This window comes from Antedon bifida, chromosome 6, assembly GCF_963402885.1.
Source record: "Antedon bifida chromosome 6, ecAntBifi1.1, whole genome shotgun sequence".
NCBI classification, from domain to species: domain Eukaryota; kingdom Metazoa; phylum Echinodermata; class Crinoidea; order Comatulida; family Antedonidae; genus Antedon; species Antedon bifida.
The window spans coordinates 20,100,440-20,119,232 of record NC_136231.1 but is presented as its reverse complement, the minus strand read 5'-3'; the positions used below and the strand labels follow the sequence as shown (position 1 = coordinate 20,119,232).

At 30.1% G+C, this 18,793-nt stretch overlaps 1 protein-coding gene across 3 annotated transcripts in view; it reads left to right on the top strand.

The window, feature by feature from the left end:
• LOC144844614 (3',5'-cyclic-AMP phosphodiesterase 4C-like) overlaps positions 1-18,793 on the top strand; it is a 105,978-nt gene that overhangs the window by 25,202 nt on the left and 61,983 nt on the right. Inside the window, exon 1 of one of the 3 annotated variants that reach the window (XM_078701602.1) lies at positions 11,893-12,121. The exons of the other annotated variants lie outside the window; for them this stretch is intronic. Within the exon in view, the coding sequence (XP_078557728.1) occupies positions 12,051-12,121 (71 nt within the window). The 5' untranslated portion in view covers positions 11,893-12,050. Of the gene's footprint in view, positions 1-11,892; positions 12,122-18,793 lie in introns of those variants that run through there. 3 annotated transcript variants of the gene reach the window in all.

The window sequence follows — 18,793 nt, the reverse complement described above, 5'->3', positions numbered from 1 at the left end:
TATGCTAAGCTTAAAATAATGTATACAAATTATAGCAAAATACACAATAGCATATTCAGAAAAACACTTGTATTATGTAATCAACGATGATTGAAAGTATCAACTACGTTTGCAAAAAAGCAACTGATTTACAATGCATATTTTTTAGAAGCAGGTCAGAACATACAGTATCGATCAACCCATTTCAACCAATCAGAACCGTAGTTTGTATCATTTCCTGTAATTATAAATTAATAATACTTAATAGTAAATACACAGGTTAAAACTAACAATGCATCATACTGTAGTACTTGCTGAAGTGAGTGCTACCATGCACAATTATTTTACTGTAAAAGGTAAAGGTGACTCCCATATTCATTCTGAACGTAGGAGAATGAGCTGTTAGGAGCTCATTGTACTAAGCCTCGGCATTATGTGGTAGGGTGGCCAGTTCCTTTCCACGCCGCTTACTGTACACACTTAAAAAACGGTTGTCTTTGTAAATTATTGTTTTTCAATTTATAAATCCAGAAAGAAAAATCATAACTGGATTTTTTTGGGCGGGGGTGTCTGTGAGTGCATGAATCAATATATTTGCTGTTAAAATTTCAGCTTACTTCAGTTAAAGCCCCCATCTCCTACTGTACATGGTTTAATAAACCTTCAGTTAAATTATAGTGAGTGGCTGAGAAGTTTAAAACAGTGGAAGTGTTATTCATCCATAATATCAGCAAGTCCAAGGCTCACTCCAACACGAAACAGAGACTGTTGGGCATTCAACTAAAAGCAACCTGTAGCCCTAGTGTTTTACTTCTAAATGGCCAAAATCGAAGGTCTACCTTTTTTGATTGCTTAGCATAGACACAACATTGATTCGACATGGAAGCAGAGGATTAATTGAATAAAAGTTTATTGAAAAGCAGGTGTGTTGAATTCATTGAAAGCCTGATTGTTCTAGAACAATCTGTTAACTCATGAAATGTTCACCATTTACCATGGAGGTAAATGATTCATTAAACATTCATTATTTGTATTCAAATATACAATTAATGTTGATACTTACTGTGGTGAAAGTAACAAAAATACTGTAATGTTTATCAGTACAGTATGATGAAATATTGATTTTGGATACTACTGTACTGTATTGTAATAATAATAATTTTTATTGGTACCGTCAATGGAACATGTGAAAACAATTTTCTGAAATCAAATAATAATAAGTATGCAATTGATTAATGTTATTGGCTAGAGGCATACAGTAACCAAGGAAATATATATGCAGCAACAATGTAATTTAAATTAGAATTGACTTCTTAGGCAAAATTCATACTGTACATCAAATTGAATTTATTTGCCTTGTGAAATTAAAATAATTTATTATATCGTGATATCCAAAAGAAAAAAAAAGAAATTTATTTCTCTAATAAATCTAAAGATAAGATATTTTAAATGAATTGGTAAAAAGTGTATGGTTGAATATTGTTCAATAATGAATTAAGGAGGTTGATTTGTAAATGTAATGTAAATAAAATTAAACATCGGGTATACTTGTTATGACTTGTAGAGTCATTGGTAGGATTTTACTACTTAATAGTACTATATTTTCAGCATACAGTAAAAGTTATCCTTTAAAAAATGTTTTTTAATTAATTACATTTTTTTAGCATCGGTATAATTTATCCTCTAAAATTGAAAGTAGAGTAGAAAATATAATTACAACATAACAATATGTGTTCCAACAGAAATGCCTACAGTACAGTTGTATTGTATAAAGTTGCAAAACTTCTTGGGATTTTTAATTTGACACTGAGGAGAGTTGCAAATTTTTAGTAGTCAAATTGTTTCTTTCTTCACTCAAACAAATTAAGATTAAATCAGAAATTAAACTTTTTAAAAATTTGTTTAAATTTGAAAAAACTTAGTCTAGTCTTAACTTACTTAACTAACTACTACTAGCTGATAGGATTGGAAAAATGCGCATGCGGAGATTGCTGTGTATGCTACCTATCCATCCATTATTTTCTTTCAGTGGTATTATAAATTGCTAAACATTTTTGTCTTTTATGCTACCTGTCAGGATTAAAGATCCAATTTGAAATTTCTTGTTTTGACATTAATAAGAAAAGATGATTGATAGTTTAAACTAAAAGGTCACATAATATGTCCTGAAAATATTCAATGAATTCCATAATTTCAAATTGATTTCTCAGTTTCGTTCAGTTCAATTTATTTCATACACAGTTTAATTAATTGGCTAAATCAAAGAACAATTTATCACTTGGCATACTGCTGATTTGTTGATGCCTGGTTCAGGTTGGTAAAGCATACTGTAGATGTTTCTACACTACCAAGTATCAACAGAGAGTTTCCAAATATTTTCGAGTGATTGTGTGTCTTCTAAAGGCACAGGTAAAAATTTCTCCCTGGTTTTGGATAACAAAAATGTCATCCTGATAGAGCCTATATTTACTTCCAAAGTTCAACCTTTGTTTTTTTACTTGAATGATGTTTCCCTCTTCATCTATTGATTGTATTTTAGCTTTTCTTATCCAGATGAATTTTCTGACATTCTTTCTGGAGAATGACGGAGTTTTGTTTAAGTTGAATTGTGATGGCAGATTTCAGAAAGCCTTTTTACTCATTGACTATTTTCTTATTTATTTTTTTTATTCAATCAAAACCAACAGCAATAATTACCGCCACTAACAGGTTTGATACAAACAAAGCCAGGCCTTTTTAAAGCACCTTGATTGGTCCTAACATTGGTTAGGGCTTCTCTCGTCCAGTGCCCACCTGACCAGAGGAAAGGCATGGGCCAATACGTCTGAGGCAGATACTAGATGCAGGGGCTGCCATAAGAGTCAGCAATGCTGATTTCAAATGCCTAACGGGACCCCAGCTCCATATACAGTACCCGATATTCCCAGATGGTCTCCCATTCAAGCTCTAACCAGGCTCAACGTTGCTAAACTTTGGTGATCTGACGAAAACCAGTGTTTCAACGTGGTAAAATTAATTAGTGTTCTTTTGTTTGACATCAGACTGGTGGTCCAGGATTCTACTTTGACGACTGTTTCTCCATGTGTAAAATGCAACCACAAGTTCTTTTATCTTTTGGGTGTACTAACTCTGATTCCATTTTGGGTGTTTGCTTTTTTGAGGATGTTTAGTTTACGTTTTTAGCTAAGTGCATCTTGTTTGAGACTTCTTCCACTTCTTCCAATGCTGGATCTGCTGGAGTTTTAGTGAAACTATACTGTAAGATACTTTCCAGTTTGTAGACTAATAATTTCACCTTCCAAAAATGAATCCGTTTAAAATGTCTGATGCTTGATTTACTGTGTTTATGTTTTCTATGATTGGTCATAGTGGCCAAGTATACATGATGTTAAATACTTGATGGCTTCTTTGGTAGGCTGTAAAAGAAAAAAGATCTTTTACAATCACAACAGTGATCTTTTAAGTACGATTTTAATGACAGTTCATAGACTTTTATTACCATGTTTTATCTTTATATTTTAATTAACATCTTCTTTAAAATTGTAAATGAAAGCATATGGTTTTATATTGAAATCAATCACCTTTTATGTAAATATGCCTACTTTTTAACTACTTTTAACACTGTAATAATCTTAGTAATTTACAATAGAAAGAGAAATATTCATACAAATAATTAATTGTTACAAATGTACCTTTATTTTTATATAGAATATATATACAAATAAAACAGAGAATTATAATAAAAGTGGGACGACCCCACACAGGACAAAAAAAAATCACAACAGTGATCTGCCTTACATTTATTTACATACTGTACCATACTAACAGTAGTCTCTAGAAAACATCTGATGTCTCATTATTCATGACAGTTTTTCCACCTTCAGTCACTTACGTTCATTTGCTTTGAGCACTTATGTTAATTTCTAGAAATAAGCCTGAGAACAAAATGTACTGTATCCGATTTATTGTCTATGTTGTATTCATCAGATTATTGTACAGTGTAAATACAGTATAAATTCACAGTTACAGTCAAAAGTTTGTATTCTTTTTAATTGCCTGTGAACCTGATCATTTGTATCCATACTATATGCAGTGAACCTCCTGGCCACCATTTATTGTTTTGCTTGTCACGATACTGTACTGACAGTACTGTACTGTAGTTAAGAAGTGCTTGAGTTAACAAATAAGGTTTTATTTGTCCTATCACTTTTTATCTTATCAGATTTCATTATCCAAGATTAAAGAAAAATATATGTAAATATATGTATGTAGCTGGTAATTTAAAAAATGAATGCAACAATAATTGACTTAAAAGCAATTTAAGATGATACTTTTGCTATTAAAGCATGTTTTATAAATATGACCCTTTTCAGTGATAGTACTACTGTAATTTGAATGGGGTTATTAATAATTATATATTTTTTAAAATAAAATAAATGTATTTATAAAATCACTCAAGACTTCATTATCTGAGATTGAAGAAAAAAATATTTAAATGTATTATTACGATATTGTTTAAGAATTATTAGAAAAAGTTGCTATTAAAATATAATAAATGGAAATCAAATAAGCTCTTCTACTGTAGGCTTAGGAAATCTAAACAGTAATTAAAATGGCCACTTAATGATGCTTTCATTATTGATTAAATTCTAACAATTTAAATTGGCAATATAAATTATACATTCCTGAATTGCTGTGATGCATCTTTAGAATGTCTGGACTTGGCAATAAATGTAAACTCTTGAGAGGTAATTTTAGGAATGAATTATTTAGCTAACATATTGAATTCAGTTACTAAGATTTGCGCCACTGCTCATAGCGATACGGTGCAAATCAATTGATGGAGGAGGCTGCTCTGGGTATTCAATGTCAGTTAATAATTCAATAACATCTTCATAAAATTCACCTTCAGAAAAGTAATTTGTATATAAAATTAATATAAAATGTAAAAGTTGTTTTTTAGAGAATAACAGTGTTCGTCATTAACTCCACCTAATAACATTCCTAAAGACCTTGTTTGTGTACAGTGTGTTTGTGTTTTGTCTTGTGGAAAGGATTGCTACTCCATTGAGAAGAATAGAGAATATTTATTATTGAAATGATTAAAGAATAAATATGACAAATTAATTTTGTTTTTAATGTATTTATGTGTCAATGAGTTCCTGAGCATCTGTAAAAAAAGGTACAGTAATATGGTGTTTCCAAGATTGGATTAGATTCAAGTACTGCCTGCTTCAATGTTTTAATTGCTATTTTAATATTGTAAATTCAACAATGTTTACTTTGTTGCAATAAAGAATTTGGATATGAATTTGGGTGATTTATTTGATGTAAAGTATTTATTGTGTGGGAGGTTTGAGAATTCAGAAGAGATGTTTTAGTTATACTGCCCTCTATTATTCATTTACTGTACTTTTCATTTTCTAACTGGGTTTGCTGCCACCAAACTTTTAAGTTCATATTTAAAAAAAAGTGAACATGTTTTCACTTCATGAACCTTCACATAAACCGTGACAGTTTTCTGGCTTTAGATTTGGCTTGCAGAAATATGTAGTTTTTAGCATAGCTTTTTTCCAGTATTCTATCAGTCAATTTAGTATCAGTAATTTAACCAATCACGAACTGATAGATTGTCCAAACTGTGTCTTGTGATTGGCCAACTCACTTGCGTTGCGCCTACAGGTATGTCCTTTCTTGCTTCCAAGTCCACCAAGCTTAAATCGCTGACCTTTACATTTACAGAAAGTAAAAGAAAGATTTTAATAAAAATGTAGACAAGACTTGATAAATGGTTTTTAGCCATTTAGTCAGATTAAAGTGAAATAGCACTAATTAAGTAAAAGTAGATTTCATGTATTCTGTACAAGTTACTTATTATACTGTGTAATTTGCTATTCATTGTCCCTGCCATTAGAGATAGAAAATGTACATAAGGACAAATTAATTACTATATTTGCCATATTTTTAAAAATAATAACGTAAAAGCTTTTCCTTGTTAAATTTTGAAATAATAGCTTTCATTCATTGAATCTTCTGACCTTCTGTATTTTTGCAGAAACTATGAAAGGACATCACTTTGTAGTTTTGGTTGTAGTCTTTTCTTGGATTTGATGACGTAGACAAAAACTTATACCTTTTTTAACATGAGGCACTGTGTTTATGATACAATAATAATCAAAGATGTCATAATCTATCCCCACAACCATGTTTGTCACATGTCACATTTTTGTCACCCACGGCAACAAAGACAAATTACTACTTATATTTACTAGAAAAGAAAGAAGAAAAACAGTGCAATGCAAAAAGGAATAATATAAAAAGGCATCAATCAATTTACACAAACTTAAAATTATTAATATAGCATGTTAAACTTAAGTGACAAAGTGTGAAATAGACTATTAAGATGATTAAATGGCTACAGTTGTTACTATCAAAACATGTAATTAATACTCCATGATCAAACTTAGCTAGACCAAAATTGTTCCAACAAACCTAATTAATTATTTTAGTTCTCTTTTCTTGCGGAGCAAAGGAACAATAATTCCATATTTCACATTCTAAATATGCCTGTCCAGAAATGAACAGGCATGATAACTTCAATGATTTTATTCATGTTGTTTATCTGTGTCTCTTTAGGGCCTGTTCAGACCTACTGAGTTATACTTTTGTATCGTATGCGGCGTACAATTCCGTAGATCTAAACCAGCAAGATTAATGGAAGCAACTAACTTTTCGTTCATTATGACAGCTCATGGTACAAGTTTAGTGTACAATGCTTATGATACGAAAGTCATGCATCAATAAATCAAATTTAGGGTATGTTCAGATCAATGGAGTTACTGTGTGCCTTCGTATAGCAAGCAATGCCATATTATAATTAGCGTCGTAACAGAAAAGTGTTCAGATTTGATTAACTAACGCCTTTGTTTCAAACTGAAGTATCACTGATTTGGGCGAACATCTGGTAGTGGTACGCAGGAGTAACTTTGATTGGTTAGAGGTCAAAATAATTTATGCATGAATTTATGCATGACTTTCGTATTGTAAGCGGCGTTCACTAATCTTGTACCTTGAGCTGCCGTGACGAACGAAAGATCAGTGTCGTATGAGGTGGCGTCCACTAATCTTTTTCTGGTTCAGACATATGGAGTTGTTCGCCGCATACATTACGAAAGAATAACTCCGTAGGTCTGAACAGGCCCTTACTCTTGCATACCAGATGTTCGCCCAAATCTGTGACATTTCAGTTTGTAACAAAAGCGTTAATCAAGTCTGTTAATGATAAGACAACCTTGCTTTACAATAATAAGTATAACTCCATGGATCTGAACATACCCTTTGCCTTGTCTTGTTTTTCAGTTTTCACCATCTTTACGTGTATTGTGGTTTTGAAATCATAAATAAAATATGATATAAATGAAGTTACTCTTGATTTACTGAGTAGCTTTGTGATATGATTTATGGATTCTGAATTCTGATTATTAATTTATGTGTACATATGACGTACTACTACTGTATATTCAATACTATATTCATTGCTTTATGACAATGATTTTTCAAATGTATTTCATTTTCTATTGTTATAGTTTTATATTGTCTCTTAATTACTTTCAACTGATATTAGATGTTGATCTAAATTTAAATAAAATGAAAAACATCTGCCGGTTATTATCCATTATAAACTAATTTAGAACTTGTTTCAGTTTAAATAAATAATGTTCATATTTTTTTCATAAGCATAGGCATTTGTGATGACATACTGCTGGGTGTGAGGCTGTTAAAAAACACACTTAGTTTTCTAATTTTCTTTTCAAGCTTTCGGGGGCCGTTTGTAACTTAGTCATTAGCTATGGATACTTTGCATGCACGACCCCCATCAGGGCATTTGGCCCTTCTGTCATGCAAATCTTGGCAGCACTGATCACTTTCGTTGATGTAGCAGAAACATTAACTATCCTCTGCACCAATGATTGACTTAACACACTGACAATGTTTACTGTTAAATTGATACAATCATGTAATCCAGGCGTGAATTGTTTATTTTGATGGCACTTAATTTTAATCAACTTAAATTGTTGACTATACCTCAATTAATCATAAGTAAAACTTAATTGATTGATTTACAGTTCTTGCAGAAACAGGAATTTTACAGATTTCATCATCCTACAATGTAAATACCAAATAAACATTTTAAAAAATGTTATTTTTATGACCCGGATTTTATTTATTTTTTTATGAAGGCTTTACTATTTTCTTGCGATTTCTTAACATGAGAGTGATAGGCAGTCCAGCCACTGTTTACACACCTCGGATCTTGGCGACAATATGCAACTTAAAAATGGAATTTAATCCTTTTTTTGCTGATAAAGTAAATTCATATACTCTACTATAGAATCTTTCTCATCTGATGACTTAGATATAATTTTTGCAGCGATTAATAAATATCAAGTAGAAAATGGCCTCTTTGTGAGTCATCGATCTTCAACTACAGTATGCCTGAACTTTTTACAGTACAGTACTTTATTATTTATTTATCTCAAAGTTTAAGTTATACTCTTGCTATTTTAAACCTTTTTTACAGTTGAAAATATTTGTCTTTCAATATCAGTGATTTTAATCTCTGCAACGAAAATAAATTTATGATATATGTTATAACAACGTTCTAGGAGTTTGTGTGTACATTAGGAAACTGCTCTACGTACTCTGAAATTGGTTTCCATGGAAATGATGAAATACACCTGACCACATTCTGTACATGTTACGTACGATCAAAAGGCTATGAAAATCAACTTCAGTAAGATCATTACATCTCACAATATTTACATAATGTGATTGAGTCATATTAACCAAGGAATTTATATTAATATCAAACCTAATGTCTCATTAACTATTTCACTGTTTTAATGAAATATCACAAACTCATATTAATTTTACTATGACACATATTTAATGCAGTGCAGTATCTCAAATAAAATAAAATATTACTATAGTACAAAACATATACGCTTATCAAATATTTTTTAATATGTTAATGAAATATATACATTAAGACATTTTTTTTATTTTCACTAAACATGGATCGCTTTAAGCAATTCTTAACATGCTATAATTAATTTCAGTAGTTTTCATAAAAAAAATGTTTGCATTTAATAGCAAATCTGTATATTATTATTAATGAGCTGTGACTTGCCTGCAGATGAAATATGAAACATGCTTTGATAAATGAGATGACATATTATTTTTTTTTTTTTTGCTAAATAGTGCAGACATTTTACTATTATCACAACCAACCACATACAATCAATAAATACATGATAAACAGGTTTTATATTGAAAAAAATAATCTGTAATGCCACTTTATAGAAAAACAGGTACTGTATTGAAAAAAAATAACATAAAAAATTGTCCTATTCAACAATAAGCTTCTTTATAGATTACCACATTTAAGATTGTAGCTCTCCAGCCATTTTGCAATTAATTCAAAATGAAAACTTAATGAAACTTCATCTCTAAGTATAATGATAACAAGGTTCAAGCATTCGGTGAAATTAACAGGAATAATATTCAATTGTTTGTATTATAGGCTTTTTACAACATCATTGCATTTTTGGTACGGATTATTTTCTTGAAATCTTTAACTAATTAGATGTCATGTCATGTACTGTATAAATGTCAAAAGGGTTATTCTGACTGAATTTTAATTTGAAATATAAGTGATTCAATAGAGGTGGTATGAAAATACAATTATGTTTTCTTGTTTTTTTAGTTCTGGATATTAAGTAATGATACCATGATTTATATCATCGCTCACTTTTAATAAATATATTTGATTTTTGTGTCAGTGTGAATAGATAATAAAGTGTTAAAGTTTATTAAATTAATTGAAGTCAATTAATAAAAATTTAGTGTTCATTTAAAATTGTTGATTGTGTAGTGGTAGAACTTTGCATTGAATCTTGTGAGCTATATTATACATTTTTGGGCAACACACACAAGTGTAAGGCGACACCAAAGAGCTGTGTGTCTCTAGCTAAACTATCTTATAACACACATGAGTCAATAGGCTGTTGCTTAGCAACACAGCATCCCTACAAAGTCCTCCGAATATGTAGCAGGCCAGCAGGTTAGTGTTGGTGTCCTTTCTTTGCACGACACAATACTTTCCCAGACTACTCAAATCAAGTTGAACCGGCCTACCACCGACATCTGCCATGTTGGCTCATTATCATTTTTCATTTACTTAAAAAAAAACAGTGGACTAACATGATTTGATGGAAGTTACATCTTGATATTCTTATTATTGTTGAACTTGAAGTGCATGGATAATTACAATTACATACTTGATCATTGGTTTATTGTATGCTGAAGTTCTTTATAGCCTCTTTGCCTATGTTGTTTTCTTCTCGTAATATAGCAAAGCAACGGTTGGTGTTCTTTAGTTGTAAAAATAATCTATTGCTTAGGAGTTGTTTATGTCAATTTCGTTTGATATTATTTTGATAACCTATTGTTCACAAGGTAAGGAAATTTCTTCTGTTGACCTCACAGATTTTATAAAACTGATAATTGTCAGTATAAAATTTATTAAAATAATTGTAATATTTTAAATAACCAGAAAGGTCAGGTGTATTAATAATAATTCTGAAATTGATTACCATATTTATTAATTTGTTTTGTACAACAATCTGATAGTAAAGTTCTCCATGACTTAATTATAGTTTAAGAATAACCAAAATACAGTATTATTTAATTTCCAAAATTCTGAAAATTTGTCATCAATATAATACACTTATTTTTTTACATTTTTTGTATTGTTTGGATTTTCATTAGCTCCAGCTTCACTTATCAGATATTTTTTAACAACGTGTATTATCTAGGAAGTTCTTTTATTATTATCTTATTTTAATTTGCCAAAGTAGTTTATGCAGGTCATATTTTTTTCTTCACTTCACTGGTATACTTTAAGGTCAGTGAATTTTGTCACCTGGCACAGTACCTAAGGAATGCATTCATAAGGAGAGGCTCGTCACTGGCTTACAATACAACAATTTCTTTGGAATTTTAAGTTGAAAACTCTGTCCAAGAACTTTGCATACTATTTTACTGATGTGTATATTTTTCAGTCTGTTTTACAGGGAAATGATAGTGATAATAAATTGAGTATATCATTTTGTCATTGTCAAAACTATAGGAAATCACTTTTAGCCTTCTGATCAGCATTGGTTGTTTCAGCAAGTAAGTGTGGAAACTGTCACATGTATTTTAATAATAGCGAATTATCTATCTGTATTTATGTATTCATCATAGCTTGACGTTTAAAAGCATCCATTATGTGTCTCTATTATTGTTGTGATGCAAATGAGCTGTTATTAAAACTACTATAGTCTAGATTGTAATAGATAAGCAAGGTGACTACAGAACAGTGTGCATCTTCCTAAAGTAGTGTGCTTGTTGAAGCGTGTTTCGTCACTATATAATTGTGTTTGAGATCTCTTGCAGTTTACTTGTATAAACTATTGACATACCACTCAACTGTAGGTACTTTGTGACCTTCGTAGGATATGTTCAATGATTTCTTTCAATTGGAACATCTTGAATTTACATTAAACAATATGTGAGTGTCATTCCTAAGTGAAAATATAATCAATGTGTTTGTGCTATGTAATTTGCAAGATAATAGCAACAGACTCCTTTGCAGGCTTCAATCTCAACTTGTCAACGCTTTAACAGGATTATTTCAAAGCGCAAACAAGTTTACCTGTATCTCAGATTTGTATGCGAATGGAACCTATGTAAACAAAAAACATTTTGTTTTTATTTTAATTCAATATCGTCAGTATTTTTTAAAACAACATGTTCTGTGGAGGTATTAACAGTAGTATAAATGGTTATTTTATCAATGGACAACGAAAACAAGTTATTTATGTCTGATTATTTGATTGGATGTGGTAAGCTGTTGTATGCAAGCTGGTTAGTACGTGGATTAAACACAGTCCGCAGGAAATTGTTCGTTTGCATTTATTTGAAATTTATGTCACAATATCACCTGTTTTAATTTGTTGGATTTATTCATGATGATACCAGTAAGATTTCATCGCACTGTTCGTCCCCGAAGGGTTACACTCGCAAATGTTGATTTTAGGTGAGTGATTATCAATTTTTTTTTATTTATTTAAAAGTGTGTATGCTAAAGCACATGTTTGTTTTCTAGATTTTATCATCAAATTAAATATTAAAATATATTAATGAGAATTTGATGCCATTTTAACTCTAATTAGTAGATATCAGATCAGGAAGCATGCAAGGATAAACAAGCAACCATACTTTTGTTTTTATTCATGCCTTTTATAACAAAACTTAATTGACTTTAAAAAATCCATCAAAAAAGTATCAATCAATGTAAAAAAATCCTGAAACATTACCTTACTTTTTATATTGGTTTATATATCACCACTGGTTTCAACTTTCATTGAATTTGGGAAATTATAGTCTCATAATTTTTTTTTTTTATGAACTACTGTAGTATACCATTGTGAGTTTAAATTTTAAAGTACTGTATTTATTTGGACAATAAATAGATTAAAATATGATACCAAAGAAATTAGAAAAGTATTTTATCCTACTACTATAGTATACCATTTATGATGTCCTTGATAAAATAATTTTATCAAAAATCGATCAAATTATGGTATGATCAATAAGAAGAATAAAATCGTTGTATTCTTCACAATATTATAATTATCATCATCTTCTGATTGGACAAAGACAGAATGGTTCCTATAGTTCTAGGATGAAAACTTATCATCAATTGTTGTCGTCCTAGTATAAATGGGCCTTAACAGGATATTTGTATTTCTATTTGCACTATCCCAATCTTTTTAGGTATCTATGCTAGACAAATAACTTTATAATGTTTATTTAATGATTGAGCACTGCATATTTCAAACTTCCTTATCACCTCAAAGATTATAATTAATATCACAGATAACTGTACATGGTAAAACCATGGAGTAACATTCCATTCAATATGAAATAGCAGATATGCCAGTTTGAAACTCATATGCATATTCCAGTCACGCACCCAGTGGCATAACAAAGGGAACCCCCGGTTTAGCATCCCTAATTTACACCCCTAATTACCCACCCTGATCAGTGTAGTAAACTGTATTTGTTATTAAACAAAATCATCATACAATGTAATTTTAACAGATCTCACTGAGGCCTGTAATGATTACCGACTGGTTTCCAAGATTCTACATAACTGTAATAATTATGCTTTCACATGTTCATTTCATTTCTTAAAATATTTTGATTGATAATAATATTGTTTAAAAAAGGAACATTTTCAGACTGAAACAATTAAAAAAAAGTTATTATTTTAAAAATTATAAATTTAAGCATTAGAAAAATTGAAAGAAAGCTGAACGAAGAATGAGAGTGGAAAAGATTCTACGGTATGCGAGCATATTATAATGTAAAAATTGATGGTTTATGAAACAGACTATTATCTTGAGATACTTATCATGGATTCACATAGCTATTAACTTATTATTAATAAGAATGTGAGAATCTTTGACATTTACCTTTTAAATCTCTGTGTGGTTTGATATATTACATTAAATATTGTGATTTTTTTGTATACTTTATCAGTAGTTGTGATTCATAAAAATAATCTTTTTTAAAAATAAATTGTTAACCTTTATATTGTTGGCTTTTTTTTACCATAATTATATAGCTCTTCTCTAAACTTTTTTCCCTGTTGAAATACTAGTGTAACTGCCTGGCAGCTTGGAGAATGGCCAACGTGAGCCTAGATACCAACACACACAAAAAGTATAGGAAATTGTTATTAATAAACGATTATGGGACATTGTAATGTGCAGTAGGTTTATTCATATGTGTTTTAAGATGTTTTTTTCACGCTGCGCCTTTAGGCAGTTACATTCAAGAGAAGTAGGAAAGCAGAAGCTTTAGTATACTATATTATTACTAATAAGGCTGAAAAATGGGAATTTGTAAACTCGGACTGGGCATGCTCAAAGCATGTCAGGGAGAAGAAAGTATGAGATGTATGCAGACAGTAGTCTGTAAATAAACAATGTTTTTGTTTTGGCTGTCAGTGTCAGCATTTAGCATTGAATAATGGTCAAATCCTTCCTCTATGGTAACTAGTTGGCGAATGGTGTGTATTCGACTTTTACATTACACAAAATGTTTAATACTGATTGTTAAACAAAAAGGATTGATAATTATCATAATAAATCATTATTATTAAATAGAATATAAAAAAAAAGCATCATTTAAGATAGGAAAAAAAATGTAAACTGTTACGTCAAAAAGTCGAGCGGCGTTTTTTTTTGTAAGAAATATTTCTTGTTTATTTTGAAATTTTATAGAAATTCAGGAGTAATACGTTTGAGTTGTTTGTGTATTATGTAACATTGTTTTTCTATTGCTGGTTTACACCTTTTCTACAAACCATATTGTATTAAAGCACTTGAACCAATTTGAAAAGTTTGCAGGTAGAAATATACAAAATTCTATAATACCATCTGAATTAACTGTAAGGTCATCTTTTATTATAGGCATATGCAGTGTGCAAGGATAAAGCACATTGAACTATTAGAAGATAATAGGTAATTGTGCAAATAGTTTGTAATACAAGATAAAGTTATTTGCTAATTGCTACATTTGTAGCTTAAAAAATAAAAGGACACATTTGCACTAATACAGTGTACAAAAATGTTTTTTATCAGTGCAATGTTTTCCCTATGGAATTGCGATCATTTTGATACCTTGTGTGTGTAGGAAGAAGTGGGGAAAAGTAGAGAATTTAGACACCATTTTGGCCGGTATATTGGATTCAAGATGACCTGGATGAATTTTAAATTGTAGAATTCTGGTCAGTACCCCCAAATGGCAGCATCCACGTTGATTCTTATTTTTTCTGATTCTAAAGCATGATTATGGACTACTGTAACACTTCTTTTAATTTAAATAAAGCAGTCGGAATATACAGTTGTTGATGAGGGTATGTTCAGATGTAGCAAACGATGAGGTAATCCACGGATTAAAATGCCAAGGTGTTCACATGTACACTGTCGTTATATATGAATGGCATTAGACACAGAAGTCCAAGTGTCTTACGGTTTAAAGGTAGCCCAAGGTACCTATTTTAGATTTTACACTGTTGTGATGGTTTAGTTTGTTTTTTGGCCATTTCTTGAAATACAGCCATCTTGATTATTGTCTGCACTTAAATTCTTTCCTGAAAGCTACTTTTATTTCACCCATACAATTTATGCACTTTCAGATTGAAGAGCAGAGAGAAGCTATAGCTTGTTTTCAAATTTCCAATACTGTTACATTAAAAAACAGATATAATTGATAAATATTTTGAAATAATAGCAAAATTATTCAAGCATCGCTGGCGTTAATTAAGATGGGGTTATGTAGCTGTCGTACATGAGTGGAGTTAACGGCACTGCCTAGTTCAAAGGCATAGGCTATGCAGTATGTGTGAATGTACCGTACCATAAATTAACCTTTAAATGCATTAGTAAAATGAAATTTCTTGATTTACATTTTTATTGACTCAATTAAAATAAATTTAGAATAAATTAGCATAATTTTTCTGACTAATTAATATTGTTACTAGTATTTATTGATTAATTTTTCATTCTGAATGGAATTGATATTTATAACCTCAAAATCGAATTTAATTAAAAATATAAGTCGCTTCTTTTTGACTAATTGACTGTCAGAAATTAAATTCTGGATTGAAACAATTGATGAACATATTTATGAGGAGGATTTTGTCTTTTTCCTGCTTGTATTTTGATCAATCACAACACAATGGGTCATCCAAACTGCTGATAGTGATTGGTCAACTCACTTGCATTACATGTATACCCTCCAAGTAAGACCCAACTTCAGGCAGTAGATTTACGTTCGATTCTAGCAACTGTCTTTTGGTTGCTTAATTAAAATAGATGAAGTGTGTCAGATTCTTCAATATTACTTTTTACCTTGTCAAGATATGCACATCATGTATTTGAAAAACTCTATATTAGACTTGTGATTGACAAGTTGACACTAAAGCTATGGGGCCTGTTTCTAACAATTCCAATGTTTTATTAAAATCGTGTTGTAGTAAAATTTGTACTAAAAAAAACCAGTTTCTGAGTTTTTAATCATTGTACAGTAGAATGATGTGATTATTAACAACAGAGAGTGCGTTGTGTGTTTACACCATTTATTTGAGATACTCAGTTGAGGCACATGTGCCATACTAAACTATTAGGCCTCCCGATTGATGCTCTACTAACAAATGTATTATTTTATATATTATGTATTAGAGTTAGTTAAATAAAATTATGGCCTGATGTGTCAACAATTTTACAGAAAATATGATTACACATCGTCTTAGGTTATGCCATCCGCGGATGTAAACCTTTCTCAAGAATTTTCCATCAATTTCCTGAGTCTTCTCTGAAGCTATATTAACCAGTTTCAAAGTCCTCAGATATTACTTGATGTCATCTCTCTAAACCTTCTACTAAAAAGTCTTCCTCATCTTCTTCTTAGTTACATTCTGTGATTCTTTTTCTGTCCTCCATTTCATTTCTTTTATGATGATTTATTTTTGCAATATTTAAAAATAAATAAATTGTGCCTTCCTTTACTGAATAAATTTTACTCAAACATATTTTTGCTTTAAAACTATGGAAAAATAATATCTTATTTTACTGCAGGATTTTTTTTGTGTCCTCCATTTCATTTCTTTTATGATGATTTATTTGTGCAATATTAAAAAAAAAATTGTGCCTTCCCTTAGTGTATTTTGACAAAAACATATTTTCTCTTTAAAACTATTGAAAAATAATATCTTGTTTTACTGCAGGCTTCAGCACATTCAAACCATATTATGTTTTTGTGAGGTATTTTATTCTGTGAAACTACCAGTAACTGTTTCCACTGAAATTGAATTACAGCAGCATTAAAATAGGCATTTTTATGGATGTTGCTAACATGAATAATTCTTATTAGCTACCCAACCATGTGACAAAAGTACAAAGTTGAAAATGGACATTAAAACTCAGAGGTGAGTTGATGATGTCAACTTAATACATTCAATGCATTGATAAGAAATGCAGGAAAGTGACTTCCTCAACAATCTTCTAAATTGTGTTGTTCTGCTGTGATGCAATTAATTAATAAAGTTCAATATACTTTAAATTAATATATACTGTACTCTCACTGAATAATTTGCAACATAGAAAAACATTAATTATTTGTGTATACTTTACATTTTCATTATAGTGCTTTTAGACAAATATTTAAATCAACATTTTGTTTTTCATGGTTTGTGAGGTACTTCTCTGGTCAGAGGTACAGTGTTTTTTTTTTAAGTTTAACTCATTCAAAAATAATAAATATTTGTATTGCCAATCAATCAAGCATCCCTCTTTTGTTAAATTTGTTAATTCTATAAATGTTTTAAATGTATTTTAAATTTTTACTATATAATGTTGTTTTTAAAATTTAAATTAGGATGTTGCAATGTTTTCTTTTTGTATTTGGGGTCCCCAATGGAAATAACGTTTTTATTAAACTTTCGTGGGTTATCCTTAGTTCATTCAGTTAATACTGTTTTCTTGTACCTTGTCTTTTTAAAAAAAAAATTGTTTGTTTGTAAAATTGAATTAAATTAAATTACTATGGAGTATCAATTATCAGCTATGGTGAATTTTGAGCCCTGCTAAAGAAAGAATGCTAAAGAAATTAATACTAAAATAAGCGATAAGTGAATGTGACAAAAATTAATTAAACTGTACAAGGTTGCAAAAACACATGCACAAAAAAAACTTGAAATTGAGATATCTACTGTACAGAACAACCCAAGACAAAATAGTCGATACTATATTAAAAAAACCTAGTACTTGTGGCAAGTCTATTTCACATTTAAAATAATTTATTAAAAAAACACAATTGATACGTCAACCATTTCCATGGAGATATATTCTGCAATTGATTTCATTGTTGAAAATAATGCTAATAGACTCGTGGACACGAGGATATTTAGGCTCTATCGAAATAGACTGTTTTCATTTAGTATATAAACATTACATTACATTGACAAAGAAACATTTACTCTTACAAAATACAACCAGTTAGGATCTGAATTTCTGTTTTTATTTTTTGTAAAATCTAAACAAAATCAATGTTTTGTATTTTCTTTTTTTATTTTTTAAAGGAAAAACTTTGTTTTTAAACTAATAGACTACAATTGTTACTGTCATTTACCTTTAGCAAATGATATTCAAATGACTTTCCAAACCGATTAAAAGAGATATAAATTGTCAAAATGCAGGTCGATTTAGAAACTTACCGTTAGCCGATTTGTGATTGAAACAATTATATTAATTAATGAAGCAATAGATTTTAAATATCTACTTTAAATTCTTGTGAAGTTTAAAGATTCAATACTTGTTTTGAATCTTGTGTTCGTTACAGCAAACCATTGAAATTATATGTATCGTTAATGTATTTGTATAGCGCATTCCACAAACAAGTTGTCTCGATTCGCTCTGGACCGAGTTGTTAGTTTACACTTTTTAAGTACATCCTTCTCCTTTAACCCTTTCACTGCGGAGCATTATTCCTACCTCTGTGCGTAATATATATTTAAGAAAAACATATGATATTTTAATAAATTGCAAAAAAATACTAATTGAGATAATTGTGTAATTATTTTTGTGGTGTGTGATGGGCAAAGGGTTAGTCTACAGTTAGGTATAAAAAAAAAAAGTAA